Here is a 25,139-nt window from a genome sequence, read left to right as displayed (position 1 = left end):
TTGTAATATTTATTGGCTGGCCAAGATCAACATGTGCACAAGCATAAACTGCTAAATTCCATCTTACATCAGAAACGTACGACCCATGAGCAATTAGTGAACAACTTCCACTCTGAGCACAACAGCCCTCTCTTCTACTCAGAAAACAGACTGTGCTGGTGACTCTTTACAGTAACTTTATTTCTTTCCACCATCTCTTGGGATTTAAACGGCTGTCAGAACTCCAGATCCTAGATGACGGTACCTGGGAGTGGCTACGTCCCCAGGGAGTGGAGAATTTTTTTCACCCCCCTTGTTTCTGCGCGCTCAAGCTGCTTGAGAAATCTTGCAATGCAAATGTGGTGCTTACCTTTACCGCCCAGTAACAAAACTATGTTACAGTTAGAGGCTTCTGTGAAAGCCCTGATTTTGTCTGAGGAGATATAGAGGTGAGGAGCAGCAGGTAAACAAAGCATAATGTGGAGGTCAAATGCTAATGAGAGCTCCATTTGTTACATCTGGCTCTCCCCAAAGGCAAAGCAACAACGTCAGAGGCACCCAGACATAATAAATCATCCAAATAAATAATAAACTTCAGAGAAGATTCAGAGAAGACATCACGATATTCATTGTGGCTCATGGAATGAATTCACAGCCAAGTCCTGATTTCTCTCATGTGGCCTTATTTAAATTGTCCCATTTTAAGCTGCATGTACTTGAGACAGCATGACGCTTACAGGTCCATTTTCAGGCCTAACACCCTACCATATAATTTCCATCTGCTCACTGGTTAATAGGGTAAGACCAGCGAGAACCGCATTATGAATTGTAACTTGCTTTAGCAGAGATAGAGGCCGTGAGAATTGAACAGATGCAGTGCCATGCGGGGCTTGCAGCTGTTGCGAGGCCTTAGAAAACCCACAGCTGTCCCCCTCTCTGTCTGAGTCCTTAAGTAAAAGGAGACTGCGAGACAGATGTGACTGATGAGGCGATGAAAAATCCAAAGAACAGGTGGAGTAACACAGGTAGTACAGTGCACTTGTATAATGTGCATCTAATTCTTTCTGTCTACACTCTCGTCTTTCCTTCATGTCAATCAGTTACTGTGGCTACCCATAGATGGCGCTCAACTCATTTTGAAAAGCACCGGCCTTCCTCAGGGCTGTCCATCACAAAGTGCCACAGACTGCATGGTGTTGGGGATGAGCTGCAGAGAAAGGCACCCTTACCTGTCCTTGAGCTAGGCGAGTGAGCGGGGGGTGGATAAAAAAGAGTAGATTCAGCATGTATGTACAATGTAGCCAGGAGCCATAAATCATGACCTTCTTCAATTTACACAGGGAGCATATTGATGGTTTCCTATCTCCTTCACTCACTTTCACCCAGTTACATTGTCTAAGACAACACCGCTCTGAGTAACTGTGACTGACACTTTACAGCCTATTCTCAGTGGACTCTCACCTCAGTCGATGAATAATCTTCATGAGGCAAAGGAAGGAGTCCGGCTGCCCAGCCGTGGAGCTGAAGCATTTGTCGGTGGTACACGGTTGCACTAAGAGTGTGATTAAAGATTTAATAAAAGACCTAAGCAACAAGACTGGTTGATAAACAGACTACAGTGCGATATTGTCAGTGCCCCTTGGTAAGTACAGACCGCCCTAACAACTTGTGGTGACTTAAGGTGAATAAAACAGGGTTTGCAGGATGGAAAGTCACTATAAGGACAGTGGGCCATGGCCTAATTCCCTTCTATATGATAGGTGAAAAAAAGAAGATCTGCAAGTTCATAAGACACATTTTCTGTAGCTTCTTTTACTTTGCTTGCAGTTTTTTTTTATCAGTCAAATGTCGGCGAAGAACACCTTCACATAAAACTTCTACACATAAAAAAGTCTGCTGATATACAGTATAGACCAAGCCTCAAGTTAATACACAGTTATGATTTGCAGCAATAATATGGAGTGGCGAGTGCAGCTTATGCCAGCATAATAAATAAAAAATGAAAAAGTGACAAGCCCATTTATCTGTTTAATTCAGTCTTCTGTTGAGACATCTTTTCGCTGGACATCATAGCTGATTTTGTTTAGAGGAATGCTTTGTGGCAGGCTGATTAAACACAGACTTACCCCCACTCCACTCCACCCCACCCCCACCCCGACTCCCATATTGGCTGAAGTTGAAAGCCCAGTAAATGAAATGACTTCCACAGGATTGCACCACAAAGGAAGAGAGTGCGTCAGATGTGCATTCAGCCGGCGTTGTAGCCAACGCAAGGTCAAAAGGGACGGCGTGTAGACAGTTAACCAACTGACAGTCGGGGGCAGGAGGATGCCGTTACACCCCGAGGCACCGTCTTGCTAAATATCCAAGCGCGCATAGACACATACACACGTGTAGACACTCAACTGGTCTTCCAGGCACTGCACATAAACTACCAGTTTTATTGCTTTACAACTTGCCTAAGGACTATTCATTTTGTGTGCATCTGTGTGTAAGTTTGATGCGAATTTCATCTTATATCTAGTGCAGGTTAAGCATAGGCTGCAATTATATTGTTAGTAAGTTGTGCAAATAAAAATGTATATACTGTGATAGTGTAACAAAACTCATTGTTGCTCATTTTGTAGATGTGGTTGCATCCTCGCTTTAACAAAGGATGTTACTGTTGCACCCAGAGAGGCAACTTTGTTACAGAAGACATCTGAAAACTTTATAAAGTGCCGGGTGACAATTTTCAAAAAAAAAAAAAAAAAGAAACAAAGGAAGTTATAAACCACGATAAGCTTACATTATCAGTAAAAAACACTGAAGACCAAAACTAAGCATAGCTATCCAATAAAAATCCTGTGCAGCTGTTACATAAACCATGTGATTTTATTGTCACTGTACATTCAGTGCACTGTTAGATTTGACTCACTCCAAAAAAAAAAAAGAAAAAGAAAAAAAAAGCATATATTTACACATGGATACAGTAGGCATGAACACAACAAACGAAACACAAGAAAATGCCACACAATACTGTCCAGTGAAACCCAGCTGTAGTTGCTTCTAACTTCCAATATTTTCCCTTTGTCTTCCCAGGACTGTGCGTGCATAGTTAGCCTGTCCTTTCCCAAGCATAAGTGTATAATTAAAATGAACCAAAGCTCCCTGTTATCTTGATTCATATATTACAAATGCTAACATATTGCTTTTGAGAAGGGGAGGGTTAATCCTCTTGGGTAATCACATGTCTGTGGTACATACACCTAGCAGGGTCCTTTATACACCGTGGACCAGAACGGCCAGGGAGGTTCCTCCATGTTTTATGTAAATCTCGTCATCTCAGCGTGCGCGGAGTTAAGGTAAAGTCCGCAAATGGAACAGCGAATAAGCAGCTTTCTCCTCCGAGGAATGTGTTCCCCAACCGCTGTAAGTTCATCTACATTTTTTTAATACCCAGCCAGTGATGTCACTTTATTTCTGTGCCACAGATTCCCAAGAGGAACCCATGGCCCGCTTCCAAACCCAGTGTAATTTTCAAAAAATATGAATTGAGGTATAGGGTCTAGACGACTTTACTTGCTATATGTCCTGCTGTGCCGATAACCAAAATCGATGGTAACGCAGTGTGTGTGTGTGTGTGTGTGTGTGTGTTTCAGCATTGAGATACACAAAGACACAGAAGAAAAAAAAACAGAAAATAAGACAATATCTCACCAAAGACTTACTTAAATAATTACCCATTGACTCAATACAGTGACTTGTATTATACAGGTTTTCAGTGGGCTCTAAATTTTGTTGCTAATCCAACATGAAAAACTCCCTAAATTGGCAAATCAAAGGATCATAGTTATAGTAACGAACAGCAGTCGTAGTATAGTGAAATATGCACATAATACATTTGTACAGCATGTCCACAATGTAAACAAAGAACAAATAAATGTCAGTCTGATGCTCCACAACACAAGGAACATAGGGTGGCCATATTTGCCTTGCATAGCCCAGTGATCGCTCTGTTATGAAACTATTACAGAGACTCATGAAATCGTCTTTGTAAAGGTTTAGACAAACCCTTCCCACCATCAACCAAAGTAAAACGTCTCTCGTCCCCAAGGTAGAGCCAAAGCAGAAATTTAATTGCTCCATTTCTACTGAGAATTTCAGCTTAGGAGACAATTAGAGTTAATTGGATGTAGTCGAACCGTTTTAGAAGTCTGGAAATAAATTAAGCATTTTCTTTTATTTTCTTATATTAATTTGGGAGAGGGGGGGGGTGGAAGTTGGGAAACAATTAATCTGCTATCAAGTCTTCAAAGAGCATGGAGGAGGTGTGTAAATGAACTCTGATCAGGAGGGAGGGTCAGTTTTCCTGTTTTGGTCGAGCTGGATTGCAGCCATTTACAGAAACACTCTCCTCAAATTAGTACAAAAAAATAGAAAAAGAAAAAAAAATCCCTTCACTTTTTAGACTTGTTTTTATCTCAGAGTGAGACTTCACAGAACTAATGATCGATCAATGCCTCTATTGAGCGAACAAAAGAAGATAAAAGATTTCCAGCATGTTTTGTTGTTAGGTTTAGTGGATACAGAGCAGAAAGGGTATGCTCACCATTAACATCTGTATTTATGTGGAAACAGCAGTCATGTCTGCCTAATACTGCAGCTTTCATAACGTTTATTAAAAAGACAATAATGCTTTGGCTTGCTACTGTACAGAGGTGATGAATCCCTCATTTCAGCCGGGGACAGAAAAGCTGGTTAACAAGTGAGGAAGTGCATCGTGGGAATTGTATTCTCTAATGTATATGGTTATAATTATCTATGCATTACATTACAGTGAATCAGGAGTGTTCCTGTGGGAATCGTCAATAGTTACTGGCAGCTTGGCTTTATGCTTTATAATTGTTTGGGCAGAAGCTAATGGCACTTGACACTTTAAAGACTACTTTAAGTGTTCACGAGGGACAATATGTGTCTTACTAAAACCCTAAGAGCAGCTGTTTCATTTATTATTAGTATACTGTTTTGATCATATGGTAACATGTTCCATCTAACCTGCTCAGGTCATCAGGACAGGAAATAATATGTTCATAACTCTATCACTTTTATCCTAATTGAGTAATTTGGCAACTGGTTCATCACTGATAGATATTATGCTCCAAAAGACTACCATTACTTTTGGAATATACAGATTTATTAACTTAGTCTGTACTCCTTAATGGGAGTATGTTTGTACACAGTGCCTGTCTGAATATTAGCACCTTTATTAAAAATGAGCTAAAGACCAATAAAACTACAAAACATCCGAAAGCTGCACCTGGTGGTCAGTGAGATATATAATTTTCCACTATTGTTGCCACTAAGAATGAACTCGGAAAGCCTTTCAGGTTGTTCTCAGACAAACAAGTGTCATTATTGTGATTCGGATGAAAAGAGAAATTAAGGCGAAAGAAAAGTGAGGAAAGTAAGGATCATAATGTTTCCTGACAAAAAAAAAAAAAATGGGTATAATTTAGCATGTTGCATATAAACTTTTTCCTTCCTTCATCTCATTTGCAATATGATCTTATGCTACAATTACAAATTGGTGTCTACAAAGAGTCTTTTTTTTTATTTTATCAGTTATCCTGATAAAAAGTCATGTAAAGCATCATTTTTTAGTTTAAAGCTCCTACATTCCTACATCAAAGCACATGATGACACTTCAGTTGGAAAAAAAGACTTCCCAACAAACCAACTGGGACATTATGACAAGCATTTGAACGCACAAAATAATAATATTAATTGACTGTAGCCTTTATATCGACACACATGATGTTAAATTAAATAGCAAATAATACTGTTCATACTTTACAGACATATTCAGCTATGGTCTATCAATATAGTGACACTTGTTGTGTTGAGAACAAACTAAAACAAAGGTGGGCAGAGTTTCACAAGAAAAGGCAAAGCCTGTACAAAATATCACAATCTAGCGCACCATCGTCAACAAAAAGCTTTCGAAACAAACTGAATGATATTGTATAGTTGCTGAGGTCTTCATATTAGGGGTGTCAGTTTGCATTAAAGGGCGTATTACATTGCATTCATTGTGTTTAACTTCATTCTTAAACATAGCTTATCGTTATCACGTGCAGGTTTCACAGTACGTTTAGTTGCCAATAGATGTGCATGAGGACAAAGAGAAGCGAGGGACAAGTTTAGCCTCTAAAAGCAAAAAGGACCGACAGAGTGAGCTGATACAATACTCATTATTGCCACATTATTCATAGCTGCTCAGTGCAAACTCTCAGTGAACTCTGATCACCAGCCAACCACCGTCCTTCTGCAAGCACCAAGTTGACCGAACCACTGAGCTGATGAAGCTTCTACGAGGTAAATATATAATGAAGAAATGGAGAATCTTACTGTAACGAGTACCACTGTCTTCGATGGTCAATACAAGAATATGTCTAACAGTTCTCCCTCCCCCAACCCCACATGTCCAGTGCAATTTCACACAATATACAGTACACATATTATATGTAGACCAGTTAGAGACTATTGCTTTAACAGCTTGCGATGAGAAAACGTGAGAGAAGGAAATAAAAACATGTGGCTACGTGGCTGTACAGTTCTTGAGGACATTTATATTATCACATTTCCATTTTGAGATGAAAATAAGATAAGAAACAAATTCACAGAACCTTCAGGTGATATAGAGCAACGGGTCTCTGGTTATAACAAGACCTCGGCTGCCTGATTTCTGTACACAACATCTTTATATACATAATCGTGATCCCCTGTCAATCAGTCTGATAATTGCCCACCTTTTAAAACTATTTCAAGTCCCTTTTACCTTTAAGTTTAGTTTTGTTTAAAAGTGTTAAAATGACTCCAAGCTTCATCCTTCCATTGTCAGTTGGCACCACCTTTATTTATTGATTTATTTTTTAATGGGCTGTCCCTCGCCTCGGATTGGGTGATGCAGCTGCACGTCAAACACCCGGCCCGGGTGTCAAGCCTTGGCTTCCAGCATCTCGAGGAATAGTTTGTGCATGGGGACTTTGCCCTGCATTTTGATGCTGTAGAAGTGCTGAACGGCCTTGGTGGCAGTCTGACGGAGCAGAGGCAGGGTCATGAGCAGCTTGCCTGCCCGCCGGGGGTCCTCTGGGTGCTGGGAACCCTCAAAATCCTGCAGGGCCTCATGAAGAGAATCCTGGAGCCTTTGGACAGCCTCGATATTCTCTATGTGCATGGAGTCTGGAGCGAGAAGAAGAAAGTCGGAATGACAAAAATGCTTAAGACAAATCAGATGTTTCATATCTACATTGACAACAACTGCATGTTTTGCAGCTGCATCATCTGGTTTTAAACTCAGTAGCTTGTATATGCAAACGTGCAATTTTGCTTCTTAGTGCTTAATGACGCTCCTTAAATAAATGACTATGCATGGCTGGGAGTCTCGGGAGACATAGGAAGAGAGGGAAGTACAGTAGGTATATATAAATATACAGCAGGAGAGGAAAAAAAGATTCATTTCTTTTGGTATCATGGACCACATACATCCCCCCTGCTAATGAATTCAGATGGCTGCATTACTAGGATATCATTCAGCTGAATGATGGTGGCAGATGGGCTTCATTTCCATAAGAAAGAGCAGTTGGCCCCCTTATGTATAGGCTCTAAAATAAAACCAGTTGAGACTTATTAAAAACTGCTCTCTACGTATAAGTCTACATGTTGGAGGGGAAAAAAGAGAGAGAAAAAAAAAACAGGCTTGTCCTCCGAAGGACGAGCTGACAGCGAGCATTTTAATGGACAAGCACTGGTTTGCTTTCAGCCAATTTCACTGCACTGACATACTGTGTCAGGTCTAATCTGTGTATGCATCATATCCACAATTCATTAACTCACAGATAAAGCCGTGCACGACGCAAATGCGAATTCAATACAGTATTATAATCAAATCTCACAGACTGAGATAAACTCGTCCTACCCTGGTAGTAATACGGAGTAGCGCTAAAGAGAAGGCAAACACGGCTGCTGATTGAAGTGTAAGTGAATGAGATCAGCTCTGCTATGTGTCATGAAAGTTGTGGCGTGAAGTAAGACCGTGTATGAACATGTAAATGAGGCAGAAAAAAGGGAAAGTACAAGGCTAATTATGTTCCTAACTGACTGATTAAGTCTCTTTTACCAGTCGCCTTCTGTGTAAATTGCATTTCTATCTTGGGAAATTAACTAGGCTATGTGGACCGCACATGTGTTCCAGCACTCTTCATTTGAAACCTTCATGTTAATGCTGATCTGATCCTCATTAGGCTGCACGATCATGTGTGTGCGCGCGCTCAGATGTGAGAAAGAGAGTGGAAAATAAGCAATATGTTTTTAAATGGGTGCACGCGTAAAGCATGTGTGTGTGTGTGTGTGTGTGTTTGTGTGTGTTTAAGGAGGCTGGGGCTGGGGGAGGAATGCAAAACTAACTTTGAAGAAACAATTTCCATGTAATCCGTCAGCAGCCTGGCGTCAATCCCGTCGATACTTTGCTAATTACAAAATCAATGGCCATGAATTTCCACAGCTGTCACACCCAGAGGACCACTGGAGCCGAAGCTCGCCGAGACTGTGTTCAAACGAGCTGAAGTTGCCCCCTCGCCCTCCCAGAGCAACCCCTCTGAACCCTAGCCTTCCCCTCTCTCTCACACGTCTTCCTTATACCTTTACCTCCCTGTCTTTCCATCACCTCCCCTCCTATTTATCCCCAACTTTCCCATGGAGTGTTTGTCATCAGGAGACTAAAGCTCTGGGCTCAGCATTTTTCATTTTTTTCAGTCAGGCAGGAGAAAAGACTCCTAACAGGCATTGATTAGCGGGGGACAGGCCCAGCCTCATGAAAAGCAAACTGTCAATACGGGCGCAGCATCTTCACACTGGAACAAACGAGGCCCGTCGCTCCCCGACGCTCATTCCACTCCACTTAACACATTTTATTGACAGCCCCTGTTTTTCTAATGAAATGCTAAATATATCTCCCTCGGCTGTGGCGCGCTGGCAGCTACTGTTATGGAGATGGAGAGAATGAGAGCGCAATGTGACAGTCACACACACACACGTGCACATGTATCTGCACACAAATTAAAATACAGCTACACACACACACACAGACACAAAGTTAAATTAAAAAAAAAAATCTTGATCTTGACCTTTATGTCCTCTCTTATCGGGGATCTTTCATTGTGGGGGGTGATGGTGCCACAAGATACCGATAACCACTCGACATTTTTTATCCCCGTGTTTTATTTCTTTGTCTGTTTAATTAAATGCCAACTGCCAGGCTTTACTTGAGATTTCATATAAAGATGTACCTTCCTGTCTATGTCATTACTGCGGAGAAAATAAAGGCTATTTGGCAAAAGTGACTAATCAGTTTTCGATTACTTGATTACAGTACTTTAATTTACTTTAATTTTATTTCTTTAGCGTTAAATCACAGTCGCCTCAACGTGCTTTATGTTGGAGGGAAAAGAGCCTCCAGAGAAAACCCCAACAATCAGATGATCCCTGTAAAGCAGTTGGCGACAGTGGGAAAGAAAAACTCACTTTTAACAGGAAGAAACCTCTGGCAGAGCCAGGCTCGGGGAGGGGCAGCCATCTGCCGTGACAGGGTGGGGGTAGTAGTCAACGCAAGTATGCCACTGAGCCACTACTATCTCTGGGAGTTTTAAATAGATGATTTTTGGAAAACTTAAACTCTCTGGAAGCCAAATACAATAAACAGAACTTGGTTTAGGATGTAATCCCATCATTTTGACTTGCATTCAGCAGCACAATCCTGCTCTGCCTCCTTATTGATGCACTATGATGTTTATGAAGATCCAAACCCACTACTCATCCAACGTTTCTATGAATTTGAGCCTACAATATTTGTGCTGTTCACAAACTCATAGATTAGTATTGTGAATTCAAGTCTAACAGGTGAATGGAAGATTACCTGAGTTAGAGAGTGCAATGGCTTTGAGCGTAACAAACTCCTCCTTCTCCATACGCAGCTTCTTGTAGCGTCGGACCAATGGCAAGATGGCAACATGAAGGTCCAGCAGGCCTGAGATCCTCGCCTGCTCCTCATCTACCACGTAGTCCTCCGCATACATTATCTCATCCTCGCAGGGCAGTGAGCGAAACACAATGCTCAGCACCAGGATCTCCATCCAGGCACTCTGCAATAGACTCATCTGGTCTGCCAGCGAGAGTGTGGAAAAGCCTGCAGGAGTATAAAGAAAATATATGTCACATTTGAACATTTTCTAGGTACTGCTGAGCCCTCACACAGAACAACCATGTGACATAGTAAGAGGGCAGCCTATTAACCCCCCTGCTCAATTGTTGCCTCTTTCAGTCCTCTGTGTGCTTTATGGGCTATGTACAATTGCTGCGCAATCCTCAAAGAAGTCCGACTTGAAACAGAGACCGAACGCTATATGCAGTGGCTTTCAGGGAGCACTATAAATCAGTCAGGAGCAGAGGCCTTTGAAACATGAGCCAGGGCTGCCTCAGCCATCAACTCAGTCCTTCTGCAACCCACTGCATAAGCACATGAGACCCTGCTTAGTGAGGACAAATCCAGACTTAACACTGATTATATCGTATCATTGTCAGAGTAAGGACGGGTGAATAGACAGTCACTTCTGCTTTACAACAACTTCAAAGTTAATTCTGTCATTTAAAACAGACTAAATTAATGTACTGAAATTCCAACTGAGAAAATAGGAAGGAGAAAAAAAGAAGATCGTGTGGATTTATAATTAGACTTCACCATTTTATAGTTTTCGCATTTTCTAAGAGACTTTTGTGGGATTCCTCCACCCTTTTCATAAAAGGGTAAAGAAAAACCTTTCAAACAGTAATCAAAACACTTCTGAATCAAAAAAAACAACCTCTGTTTGCATCAGAAAGACCATCTGATGATTTTTTTCTTTTAAAGGAAGCAAGTGAAAGTACCTTTTATCTATAAAAGATATAGCCTACAGGTTTATAATACTTATATACATAAAACATTTACTACAACAAGAAACTCTAATAGTACATGCCCATGTCACGGTACTTTCTGACCCGTTTTTGCTGTTGGCCATTAAATTAAAATGATCAATGCTTTATAAATTGTAGCCCCATAAATGCACAAATTGGGTCATTTCAGCCCACTGCCAGGTGGTTGCTATGCAACATGATGAAAATATATCATGTGTAATTCCACTTTTGTGGATATAAATGAGATGTTAATGTTGTGAATTGAAAACAATAGGATGATTTCATGAGGTATTGTGGATTGTTGTACATTCAAGGTTAAAAAGGTAATTTTAGTCATTTGTAATATGGTTCTCATGGAACCTGAAGGTATCATAACATATCATCCATAACTTAAATTTTGTGGATGTGTTATTGTTGTGAAACTAAAACTATAAAATCCTTTTATAAGTTGCTGCAGCTTCAGAAATGCTAATATCAAGTCATTTTAACCTGTTATTAGCTGGTTGCTGGTTGCTGGGCATCAGAATATCTGATATAGACAACAACCTTCAGGTGTATCAGATGAGCCTGCGTACCAAGTTTGGTAGCAAAAACATATGGACAGACATACACAGATTTGCGTATCATAGTCAAATGTCATTCCTTGTATATGAACATGGTGTCTCACTCTAATCCTGTTCCTGCCTATCACATTGTTCATATTCTTTATTGGCATCAACTTTCAACTCACCTCTTCTGGCTGTGGACTCTGAACTGGTATTTATTGGTTAGTTCATTCACAGGAATTTTGAGCCACCATGATTAAGAAACTGGATCTGTTCTGTAGCTGTGGTGTAGTTCTCCCAACAACATTTACCATCATGTATCACAAGTGTATTAATGTGCTGATTTTCAGTGTGTGAGAATTTGTTTAGAGTTTTGCAACAGGAGAAATCAGGTCCGTATATATACTGAATAACATATTCACTGGGATTGGGATGGAATTATGAAGGGGAATGCTTTAAACGCAGCAATGTTAAGATCCAAAAACAAAGCACACATGCAGGCTTCTTCCTGTGTTGTTCAACCTTTTGAACTTGGTGTGGCAATTCATCCAAATCTCGAGGTCGACCCATCAACTTTCACCTCTAACATTCACACACACCACATCAAACACCTGAAAGGACCTCAATGGCCACAATACCTTTCACTACTCTATGGTGAATAGGAAGGTGATTGGGGGATATTGACCAGGGCCTTGAACTCACCACGCTGCTTACTTAAATCTTGAAACTTGTATGGATCGGAATCGGACAGGTTGACTTAAAAGGGGTCCTCCCGATGTTTCTTATCAAGCAAATAGAGGAACGGCGGGAAGCGAGAGAATGAAACAGAGAGAAAAGAGTGCTGGGGGTGTCATTGATTAGTAGATTGTAATCAGTCCACCAAATGCGAAAGGGTATCGATCCAAGCCTCAGATCTGACAAACAGACATTTGATGGAGGACATCCGGTACATGTTTAGTGGGGGGAAGAGAGGACCACAGGATCACTGAATGTAGATATCAATGCTGTGTCAGGAATTCATGAGTTTACTCCAGATTCCCCAAAGACACTTCTGCAAGAGAAATGAATGGCCTAAATTTGGTGAAGCTTATTTAGAATAGTGAGGCAGGACAAAATAAGTCTGACAGTTAGAAAAAAGTAGCATAGTTACATACAGAAACAACCCGTTTAAATAACTGTAAAGCAAGAACACTTCAGGCTAAAAATCATGCTTATTAGCTCCATTTAATGTAGCATACCTTTAATATACTGCCTCAACATAAAACCACCAATTGTGCAGAATGCCCTCCCTTTGTGATGCCAAAAGCTTGCTTATCATGGGTAACCTGTAGTGTCAGGCATCAGGACATTGGTAACAAATGCTTTGAGTCTTGAGAGCTGCTGGGTGTGGCCTTCGTGAACCTGGGCTGTTTTTGCATGTGGGACAGATGCTCAACTGGACTTTGTAGTCCAGATAAAGTTTCGAGCTCTTTGTAAAATTCCTCCAGTTGCTCCTGTGCAATTTTGGAACTTGTGACATGTCAAAGTAACATCTGCATGGAGGCCAGGACTAAAGGTTTTCCCAGCAGAACATTGCACTGTGCTTTTCATTTTGTGACTCATTGGTGAAGACATGCATATATTTCCCTTATTTTCCCCCAGCACTCCTGGCCCCCTTTTTCTTTTCTCTTTTTTTAAACACTCAATTTACTGAAGCAATTTAGTGACTTCCTGGTTTCCCTTGGGTTAGCCTGGAGCTGGATGTGCGTCGCCTGGAGGTGGCTGAGTTAAGTGTCACTGTGGAGGGTGAATCCCCCTGATGAAATATCAATATTTCACCCTAGTGATTTGATGCCGTTTGACCAAACATGACACAATACTGAGCAAACCAGGCAACGTCAGCATCTCTGTGTTTGCAGTCTCTCTGCATGGAGATGAAGAACATGAACAGCGACGCTGTTCTGCTAAACTACAGGGTTTTAGAGTATTTATGTTTTACTTGTTAGCTTCATTGTTAGGCTCAATGAAGCCTAATTTTTGGAGGTTACAGTTCACTTTACTTCAATTCAATTTTATTTATATAGTGGAAAAAACCATCATCTCAAGGCGCTTTATGTAGGAAGACCCTACAATAATTCATCAAAAACCCAACAATCAGACAAAGTGCTATGAGCAAGCTCTTGGCGACAGTGGGAAAGAAAAAAAAAACCCTTTTAACAAGAAGAAACCTCCGACAGAACCAGGGTCAGGGAGAGGCAGCCGTCTGTCATGACTGTTTGGGGGTGAGGGGAGGGAGACACGACAAAAGATATTATTAATCTCTGGCTCTTTTCCAAAGCATAAGTAATAATTAGATGCAGAGTGGTGTATAAACACATAGTAAGTGAAAAAATGTGAGTGAAGAAGAAACAGCAGCCTACAGCATAACTATGGGAGGATATAGGGTCACCTGATCCACCTCTAACAAATGCTTTATCAAAAAGGAAAATTATGACACTAATCTATAGAATCTAATCTAATCTATAGTATAGAGGGTCGCTGGAAAAAAACTGTAAAAAAAAGACTGAATACATGTAAATAGAGGGCTACTCAAATACCCATAAATGCCTAAAACTCAGAAGTTACTGCTAACTCTTTTAAGCTAAGTTTTGCTAACGAGGCCATTTTTCACCAAAGTATGTCTTTTACCTCTTCACTCTGTGCATTATTGCCAAAATTAGGAACACCCTGTCTCAGATACTAGAAGAACTAGTCCAAACATTTTTCAATTCCAGGCTGAACTCCTTGTTACAAAAATGCCACAGCAAGTATACCAACAGGGACTGGAAAGAGACACATTCTCTACTTTTATGACTAAGCTTGACAATTTTCTTTTTGATAATTAAACTATCTCAGTGACCCTGAAAACTCCGTGCATTTATCTGCCACTACTTCATGCCATTAAATTTGAATTCTCTCTCCTCCAGCTTGTGCTTTGTACTCTCTCTTTGCACCTCTCTGCACAAGCTACACATTTATGATCTGTAGTTACGAGCCCAACTAACCTGCTCAGTGTTTATAGTGTGTTATTGCTCTGCGCTCATCTCTTCTCTCGCCACTCCCCACAGCTGACTGAGGCAGATGGCTGCCCCTCCCCGTCCCCCTAGTTCTGTCTGAGGTTTCTTCCTGTTAAAAGGGAGTCTTTTTCTTCCCATTGCCAAGTGCATGGCTACAGGGAATAGAAAGGTTTGTAACACTGCAAAATTTTGATCCAACTATGTAAACTGCTGTTTTTTTTAGTGATCAAATACATTTTAATGCTAATAGTTACAAAAAGATTTACTACGCTGACAAAATGTAATCAAAATGATTATTTTTAGCCATAAAGAAAGAGACAGTAAGTTATATAACAAAATGCATTGAGCATTAAAATAAATAGGGACTGTTTTTTGCTAACTTTAAAATCAAAATCAGAAGTATTTTTGTTGCTTTTACATCTATCACACTGTTCACTGTTTTATAACCATGTTGTGCTCTGCAAACTGTGGGGCAGCTTTTGTAGTAATGCATTGACCTGCAGGGGGAGGCTGTTGTTGTTGTGTGTGTGTGTGTGTGTGTGTGTGTGTGTGTGTGTGTGTGTGTGTGTGTGCGTGTGTGTGTGTGTGTGCGTGTGTGTGTGTGTGTGCGTGTGTGTGTGTGTGTGGAGAGGGGTGTTGCCGTTTCACCAAACACATTACAATACTGTAACACTGTAAAAACCCATATTTAGCCAATGTAGCATGTTAGTCAGCAATATGTCTATTTCTTTAAAGGTCCCCAGGTCCCCAAAAAAGAACTGTTTGGCAGGGTTCTGGTAATGCAACAAAAAAATACAGGTGCGTGTAAGATAACTGAGGCCCTGCTCAGTACAGTGAGGAGACTGAGTGGTTGGCAGTGAAGCTTGAAGCTGTCATTGAGAGCGAGGTCTAAAACAGACAGCAGTTCACTCTCTATTCATTTAGTATCATTACAGGCCTCCTAAGAGCCCTAATGGGCCTAATAAAAAGACAGAGGTAATAATGAGACTTGAGGGCCCTATATGAGCAGGAGGAGTAGGAGAGGGAGAGCCAGGGGAACAGGAGAACAAGGAAGCCAGAGAGTGTGTGTGAAAGATATTATGGCAGAGGGTGCGCGGGACAGAAACAGAGAAAAAGAAAGGAAAAAGAACGAGCATTAGATAAAGTGAATAGAGGGCGCTGTACGCTGTTGACTTGAATGTAGTCTACGCTTTGTGAGGTGGTCTGTGTGTGTGTGTGGTTACAAATCAAGGGCCACAATAACATGTCTCCTATCATGTTCTTGAAGCCAAAATGTGTGTTTTTGTTTTATTTTTTAAAAACTTCAATATTTTTAATTGGCTCCTTTGCACACAAAAAAACCTAAACCAAACTAAACTGTGAGGATTAAAAATTCATCAAATTATTTCTTTCCAGCTGTAAAACAAATATTTAAGCCTTCACAATGAACACATGTACCACAAAACCTAAGGAGTATTACATGTTTCTTCCCAGCTCTCCACATGTGGATGCTGAAGGACTTTCACATTAATGGAGCGATCTGCGCTAATGACTCCTATTACCTCATCGTTAAGGCCATTTGCGCAGTGGGCTATGAGTGTAATGGAGGGAATGGACTGTTAAACTGTAGGGACCCCTTTTGTCTTAATCGTTACTTGGTGACACTTTGACCCAGTGGCCGCGGGTAAAATGTCTCCAGAGTGTCACGTGCTGCCTTTAATAACTCTGACAGATCTGGATTTAGATCTTCACACCATACAAGATCTATATCTATATATCTATATATATATCTATGTATCTATATCTATATATCTATGTATCTATATCTATATATCTATATATGCAGAATCCATAGGTCCCTCATCCTATTCATGTAGCCCCTTCCGCCGGGGTTACTTGCGTAGTAGCATTCTAACAACGCCCTGTTTTCGTCTCTTGCCCACTGATGCCTTCTAGTTCCAGCAGCCCACTTTTCGTCAGGGTGCCCTGGTTCCTCAACACCTGACGCGGACCTTGTTGATCCGGGCGACGTCCGAGCCGGCATGCCTTCATATTTATCTGTCTCGCTCATGTCTGCGGTAGGCTTGCTTAGCATAGGGGGTCTAGCCTTAGGACCCTTACTGGATACAGACGCCCCAGGCAGGAATCGAACATGCGATCCTCTGTTCTGAGTACAAGATCCATAGAGGCTGGGGTCTATCACACCAGGCAAGACCCCAGGTGCAGGCTGTGTAAAGATGCCCCAGAGACAATCCAGCACATAACAGCAGGGTGCAAGATGCTAGCAGGCAAGGCATACATGGAACGCCATAACCAAGTGGCCGGCATAGTGTACAGGAACATCTGTGCCGAGTATAACCTGGAAGTCCCGAGGTCAAAATGGGAGATGCCCCCAAGGGTGGTGGAGAATGACCGAGCTAAGATCCTGTGGGACTTCCAGATACAGACGGACAAAATGGTGGTGGCTAACCAACCGGACATAGTGGTGGTAGACAAACAGAAGAAGACGGCCGTAGTGATCGATGTAGCGGTTCCGAATGACAGCAATATCAGGAAGAAGGAACACGAGAAGCTGGAGAAATACCAAGGGCTCAGAGAAGAGCTCGAGAGGATGTGGAGGGTGAAGGTAACGGTGGTCCCCGTGGTAATCGGAGCACTAGGTGCGGTGACTCCCAAGCTAGGCGAGTGGCTCCAGCAGATCCCGGGAATAACATCGGAGATCTCTGTCTAGAAGAGCGCAGTCCTGGGAACAGCTAAGATACTGCGCAGGACCCTCAAGCTCCCAGGCCTCTGGTAGAGGACCCGAACTTGAAGGATAAACCGCCCGCAGGGGCGAGCTGGGTGGTTTTTTTTTTTTGGTTTTATATATATATATATATATATATATATATATATATATATATATATATATATATATATATATATATATACACAAATGTAATGAGAATAAGGCAGTGGTAAAACATTGCAGTAAAATTCATTACAGGCCCCATGGGGCTCCATTAAATTGAGGAATTTGACTGTAGTTACCCTATTTGGCTTTTTTGTGAAAAATACACCTGAATTAGATTTTTTTCCCTTGTTCACAAGATGTTGGATGGAAAAGAGGTCAGGAGTAAAAAAAAAACAAACCCCAAAACTGTGCATTTGGGTCAGGGAAGCTCCTTTTGTTCCTGTTAACGCTTGTTTCTCGATGTAAACTCGAGAGTGGTGAGACAGCATGTAATGTCTGTAATGTCTAATGTCTAATGTCTGTAATGTAATGTTTCCCCAGCAACCCTCCATTGGCTAATCGTTTAATCAGGCTTCTCTTTTCGTAAACATTCATCTAAAGTTCAAAGGGCTGGTTTGGGCTCAGCTCATTTTGGCCCACAGTCCAAACAGATGATGTAAGCTTTCCCCAACAGGTAACTTCCTTCATGTTACTCCACTATGCAATCGATGCTGTTTTCAGATGGTTGCCCACTTGGCTGACTGTGGATGAAGTGGCTAGGTGCCCCACTAGTGGAACACAGCATACATTTGAGAATCACTGGTCTACAGCAAATTAACACATAATGTGGAGGAGTTGTCTCCTAATGTCACTCTCCATTCCTGAACTTTTCTTACTGCTAAGGCCTCAATCACACGAGCCTGTCAACGACCATCTGGCAAACAAAGGTCATAAGGTTGTCAGGTAAGGTCCCTAGTTAGTTGCCAGGGTTGTCAGTAGTTTGCATGGAAGTATTGCAAATACTTGCAGACATCTCTCTGAGCTTTAGTTAAACTTAAAAAAGTACAACGCAAACCGGAAATAAAAAATATTTACCATTAGAGTAAATTTTCCTGCATCAGCCAATGCATTTCAAAAACGTCAACTTTTACTTTGAAGGCAAACAACAAAATGACATATAAGTGTCATTATTTATTAAACAAAGCCAAAATGCAAAATAAATACGCCCCATGATTCAGTTGTTAGTAGAACCGGCTTTAGTGACAATAACTTGAAGTAACTGTTTTCTGTATGACATCAAATCATTGTAACCTTCTTTACGGCACTGATTTAGCCCATTGAGGTTTGTTTATGTCAAGCTCTCTTAAGGTCCCTTGTATTTCAATGAGATTGAGGTCTGGACTTTGACTGGGCCATTGCAACACCTTGATCCCTTTTTCCACCCGTGAATAAGCTTTCTCACTGGAGTTGAATTAAAAAAAAAAAAAAAAAACTTTAACTCTTACCAGACTGATGTGCAAGAACATTGGGCTCAAATTGTGGTCATAAATATTTTGTACTACTGAGTTTTGTAACCTTGTAAACCAAAATATCTGAAAATTTTATGTTTGTGCATTCGTAGATGAGAATTTGTGTGTGTGTGTAAAAAAGATTTGTGTTTGTAAAAATATTTACACAAGTTACAGTTTTTTTTGTTAAGGTCTGCTTACAGATACAAAACAAAAAACTATGTGTAAAGCTCTGCGCTCAAGTTTCCTGGCTGTGTGTGAGTTTCAACTTACAAGTACGAATTTTGACCCGATTTTTCTTCCTTTCAGCTGATTGGTCAATGTCATCTCAATCACAAATTTAACAATCCAATCAGAGAACAGATGGGTTTGGCTGTTGGAGTGGCGCTTTCCATATAAAAGTTTCAGATATTTTGGTTTACAAGGTTACAAAACTCAGTTCACAACTACGCATTTGATTTACAAGTACAAAATATTTATGACCACAATTTGAGCCCGTACATTCCTGATATCTTTGCTGCTTGGCATTACATTAACACACATCTGAATACCGCAGACCAGCAAACTGCCAAAACCTCAGTTTTCACAGAGGTGCTCACCCTCGCTGATGATCAATTAATTAACTTGATTAGTAGCAGCTTGCTGCCACTTATCTTTCTATTTCCTACAGAAGCAGTAAGGATGTACTTTGTTTACACACTTCTACATCTTTTAGTTTTTGTCAAATAAATAATGACACGGGTTACATGTCATGTGCATTTCCTTTGAGGCTTTATTTACTTAATTTTAAACAGATAATTTTTATTATGTCCTGATATGTAAAGCCACAAAATTAAAAGAGGATGTACTTTCTTTTTCCCATAACCGTATTTGCCCTCGTCCTATAACTACTCTGGGCCACTGCTCAGCAAACGATTCATAGTCTTGCTTTAAGTGTGGACGATGAGTCAGTAAATGGGACAAATAGGACAGCACTGTGCCAGCCCAAAAGGAGACAGAGAGAAAAAAACTCCATTGTTTTGGCAAAAAATCATTTTTTATTTACTCTGAATAAATTCATTTTTGTTTTTATGACTAATTAATTGTGTTTAAGCAAGCACGAGACCTTTTTTAGTTCCTTACTCTGACGTAAGGATTTGCTTTTTTTTGTTATCACCTTGAAATAAATGCACAACAAAAGACAACTGAAGATAAAATTTGTGTCCTGACTGCTGCCATCTATTTTAATTAATTAGGAACCCCTTTAAGAAATGCATCAGTGAAGAATATTACTAGCTTTAATTGAATAATAATTGAATTGACAACACGTGTGTCTTTTACATGCTTTATTTAACCAGATCAATGGCTTGCATATACTTTGAAACCAGCCAGTGCTCCTTATGAACACGTGGAGGTCCAAAGTGTCTCCTTCAGCCGATAAAGATGAGAAGAACGGAAGATCTAAGAACATTTGCATAGCAAGTCTTATTTAAGAATTCATCAACAAGGAGAAGGGAAATCCATCAGTATTTCCCTAAATAAATCAATTTCACCACAGGCCCTGTGTAGTCTCCTTAAGTAAGTAAGAGGATTGCTTTCTTTAAGTCTGGGATTGAAATGGAATACATTGACATAGGGGCGGGTCCCCCCCACAGATTCTCCCACCCCACTCCACCCCACCCCAGTCAAATCAAAGGTTTCAGCTGCTCTTTATTGATTAGATTTTAGAATATGGGACTAGCTTCTCCCTTAGGTGCAGATGAGTAGCAGATGTTAATTATCCTGTGTGTGTGCATGCGTATGAACGGGAGGGGGTGGCGTGTTATGTACAGCAGTCGGTGAAGTACTCCAGTAATCTCACACTGTAACATTTCAGCAAATCAAAGAGCAAATGGGAGCAGTTTCTCCTCCGCTTTACTAACTGCACAAGACCACACGTGAACCTCTTTTTTTTTCTTTTTTTTTTTTAACTTAATAGATGGCCTGTATAAAAAGCACCTATGTCTGAAATTTCACATTAAGACAAGTGTTTGGAAAGCCAGAGCCCTGATGACAGGTTCAGTCAAGAGCAGTCACATGTTTCTACCTGGGATATGTTTGGCCCAGCCAATGATGACCACCAGCTCGCGGTCAGCCAAGTCACAAAGCGTTGTCAGAGCCTTGATGTCTCCGTCCGGCATGGTGGGGTCAGGCATGGCATAGATCTTCTCTGGCTCCACCACCAGCAAATGAGAGACGATCTTTGTCACTAAGAGGGGGAAGAGACAGACAGAGAGGTAGAGAGAAGGACGGAGGGCGTGAAGGAATATAAATGTACTGTGGTGTGCGACAGTTTTAGGCAACAGTGTTTGCCTAAAATATGATCATATCGTGCCACATGAATCTCATCTTTGGATGTAGATAACAATGCTCTCGCCATATTCCTCAAGGGGATTCATTTCACAGCTTTATGTCCCATCATATTAACTAATAAAGTTAATGCTTTTTGTAATGCTCAGGTAATACACACATTGTTACTGAGTGAGATTTTAAATTAAAAAAAATAAAAAAACAACAAAAAAAGCGACTCACGTGGTTTTTTGGCTGGAGGGGGGAGGGTGAGGCCGAGGTAGGCGCCGTTTTCGGCATCCAACCGCCGCTTGTACTTCTGACGCCCCCCTCTCACTCGATCCAGACGCACACCTGCAAAAAAAAAAAATTAAAAATATCACGTATGCATAAGATAAACCAAAGCCACTCTGACGAATCCACAAAACTTAATGATTACGTAGCAAAATAAAATAAAAGGGAACTTTTCACTTGTTATGTTTGGAAGTAGGCGTTGCTGCTGACTTTCTCACTTTCTTTTTATATGCTTAATTTTTGAAAGTTACATTCAGTTATAACGACCTATTTTATGGCGTCGTATTTGCTACCATAACTACAGCTTATTATAAAACTGTAGCCTATTTATTGGGGGGGGAAACTTGACCTATTTTGCTGTGTCATCAGACTCTCACAAGCATTTCAGGGTTTTTAATTTTCTACCCTGTATATGACAAATACTATATAACCATTCTTCATATAATATACAGTACAAAAATTAGGATAACAGCATTTTTCTGTCATTTATCTACATAAACAGTTTCATTCCTTTATTTTTAACCTTTCAACCATCAAGCAGGACTTCTGAGTGGAAGTTTAAGCATTCACATGCAGGATTATCTTCAAAGCCATCACAGAGGACGCGGGCTGGTTGCACCTTGTCTCCTGAATTGATACGTTTGCATTAAAAGTTGTTTGAGCACTGAGGGAGAGCAAACAGATTTTACATGGTCAAGTGGAATTAAGTCGTGTGAGATTTCCCAGTGACTCATATAAATTCCTTTGATTCCCCTGGAAACAAAAGAATCCGATTAGGATGGTCTTTCAATTTCCTGACACCGACTATCCACTAACCTAATTACCCACCGTGCCCAGAGGGAGCTCATTCTTCCCAGCAAACACAGTGAGATCATTTTATGCCTGGCAGATTGAAGCTAAATCGAGAGCCCCTCTCCTAACACAGCTTTCCATTTGTACGCCTTAAAGTAATCAATAAGGCTTGCAAATAGACTTCTTGTTCTTTGAACACATGTGGATGCGGTTTTAATTAGTCAGTTAGGCAGGCAGGAGCTGGGTTTGCGATAGATGGAGCTTTAGTGGTTGTTTTTAGCATTACTCTTGGTTAAGTTAAATTTAAAATGATAAATTGGGCTTCAGGAAACAGTGTGCATGTACTCCAGATATTAAATCAGTTCAGGAGCCTCTCTCTCTCTATTTAATGGTACACAGAGGCCTAATAAAGGGTTATGCAGTTAGTTAAGCCTTTCACAATAATAAGCTTGTTTAATGCATAAATATATTAAGAAGGTACCAAAACCGAATTCATGCAGCATGTTCTTGTAAGGCTAACTGACAGTAAATTGTTGCTGCTTTTGCCCCCAACATTATCAAGACACACACACACTGACACACACACACCAGTTTCCCTGCCGTGGGCTGCTAGGTCATGTAGCTACAACAAGCGACAAGTGACCAAACAGCCAGAGTTAGAATTCCAAGATCCGCGGGGGCTGTTTGAACTCGAACATCCAACTGGCCCATAATTAATAGACGCTGACAAGAATTAAGAGCTCAGCGCTAACCAGTTTCAGTTTACAGCTTAGCGGCGCTCCAAACAGCAGAGACCCGAGGCAGGAGGGCAGGGACAACGACAAGGGAAAAAAACAAGGGTTAGATAAGGCTGAAGAGTGGCAGGGTTGGAAAATCAAACAGAACAATCTGCTGTGCTTGGATGAATATATCTGTTTTCTGATGGTTTCTTCTTTCTCAATTTGTACATCCTCTCTCTGTCGGCCCTGCCTGTCCCAATGATCACCTGATCTCACCAGTGCGGGATTATCTCCTCCCCATGTGATATGGAACAGTACTGAGAATATGACCACAACAAGACAGCTGAATGAGGCCCCTGGAAGAGGGCCGGAGAGGGTGCGAGGGGGGCAGTGTGTGTCATCGTCAGCACCGCATTCCTAACCTCAGGCCCAAAACCACATCGGCCTCCGCGCTTCAAGACAATGCGGGTCCAGACGAGAGCCTCTGACATGGGTTGGGGGCGGCGGGGGCCAGGCGGGTCCACAGATCATCTTAAAGGCATCCAGATCCTTTTTTATGGTTGCTGGCCTTTCATAAAGTGTGACAGGCAAAGTATGGATGCATGGGTGAGGTTATGGGGTAAAAGAAATGTGTGTGCTGGATAATATGAATTCACATACTACAGCACGCTCATAACTTTGTGCTGACTGCGAGAAAGACGGGCTGAGATACTTGGCTGAAAGTCTATTCTTGCTATGTGAGTGTGTTTGTGTGTGTTTGTGTGCGTGCACATGTGTGTGGCAAGACGATGAGGCATATTTACATTGGAGCAATCTTTACAGCCACCTGATCTGTTTTGCTTTCACATACACAACATTTATTGACTTGTTAAAACGAAGCAAATTTCTTATTAAAGTGACAGTGTTTCGCTTCATGCGCTGGCCGCGGGTGCGCCGGGTGTGTCCTGCGGATTATTTTGTTCTGCTATGCGTTTATTATTTGCACATTAAATCGACAGATATCTATTTCACCATAGCAGCTGCCAAAATATTCATTTTATGCCCACAATGAAAAAAATGACAAAAAAAACGGCCCTTAAGAATACATAATAACATTTTTAAAGTCCACCTTAAAACACAAACATCAAAATGAAATCTGAGTTAAGTATGTGATTACATTTTCGGCCTAAACCCCCCACCCAAATTGTCTAAATCCACATTCTTCGCAATGTGGTCAGAAACATCGGTCTATATGCTGAAAAACACCCACATCAGCAGTGTCTTCAATGTAAAACTGAAGCCAGAAAAACAAAAATACACAAAGGAAGACAGAAGGTTGAGCAAAAACAAAAGAAAGTGTCCAAAAAAACCATTCATGATATAAGTGAGATTCATTCTTCTGGTACAAAAAGATGCTCTACAGAGCAGCTGTCATCACTGAAAGGTGCATGTGTCTCATATCGAGACTGTGTGTTACTATGTGAACATGTGCTCGTGTGTACATGCGTGTTTAAGCTTCTCACTCTCAACTATTTTCAGCCTTTCACCTGTCAGAGGCGCTTCTTTCGAGAGAATGTGTCAGAATTGGCTGGCTGGCTAACGCTGCCAAAGGGAGATTAGGAGCTCCCTATTTTAGCTGGGAAAAATCAGAGGGATGCGGCGTGCAGCCCCCTCCGACGCGGCCTGCTCACCCTTTGCAAAGCGCAGCCGCTCTGCCCTTCCAGGGCTGCCTCTCAACATCTGATCTGGAAAGTCAGAAAGAGCTACAGTAAAGGCTGTTATCGGGTTTTTTTCTTAAGTCTGGGTGGGCTGAAAATAAGAAGGGAAAGGCGAAGAAAAGACGACACAAAAAGTTGAAGGGAACTGGATTGGGTTCGGTATTAACATGGCGCACCATCTGCTGCAACCCCCTCCCGGTGGCCTGGCAATGCTGGCACTGCTTAACCGTAACTGCCATGGCATTTGTATCACTCTTTATCATGTTTTACACTTACATAAATCTGAGCCAGCGTGTCCACAAAGGGCTATTATTTTGTCTCGCAGTGCCGCCCTAACCACAGATGCAGCTCCAATAAAAAACATCTGCAGAGCTCGAGAAGGGCCGAGATCATTCATGAAGTTGAAGCTGGTGTAGTGGACAAAATAAAATGTTTTTAAAAAGCTAGAACGGTGTCAGTGACAAGCACGGGACCTCAAGGAGCGATTCTGAGCCTCTTGTCAGGGGTGATATACATTTTAACATGTGTGTCGGGAAGCGAGTACATGTATAGAAGGGTTGTTATGAGGTCAGCGCTTCGCTA

General features: G+C 41.2%; 1 protein-coding gene across 2 annotated transcripts in view; it reads right to left on the bottom strand.

Moving 5' to 3' along the window:
• Positions 1–2,514: 2,514 nt before the first annotated feature.
• Positions 2,515–25,139, bottom strand: part of LOC120725304 (estrogen-related receptor gamma-like) — a 42,700-nt gene continuing 20,075 nt past the window's right edge. For both annotated transcript variants that reach the window (XM_040018107.1, XM_040018108.1), the window contains 4 exons: positions 21,299–21,409; positions 20,814–20,975; positions 9,935–10,204; positions 2,515–7,203 (listed from right to left, as the gene is read on the bottom strand). In XM_040018107.1, the coding sequence (XP_039874041.1) occupies positions 6,959–7,203; positions 9,935–10,204; positions 20,814–20,975; positions 21,299–21,409 (788 nt within the window). In that variant the 3' untranslated portion in view covers positions 2,515–6,958. The remainder of the gene's footprint in view (positions 7,204–9,934; positions 10,205–20,813; positions 20,976–21,298; positions 21,410–25,139) is intronic.

Source organism: Simochromis diagramma, unplaced genomic scaffold (assembly GCF_900408965.1).
Source record: "Simochromis diagramma unplaced genomic scaffold, fSimDia1.1 OVJJ01000802.1, whole genome shotgun sequence".
Taxonomy (NCBI): Eukaryota; Metazoa; Chordata; class Actinopteri; order Cichliformes; family Cichlidae; genus Simochromis; species Simochromis diagramma.
The sequence above is the reverse complement of the archived record's forward strand: the minus strand, read 5'-3'. Positions and strand labels throughout refer to the sequence as shown.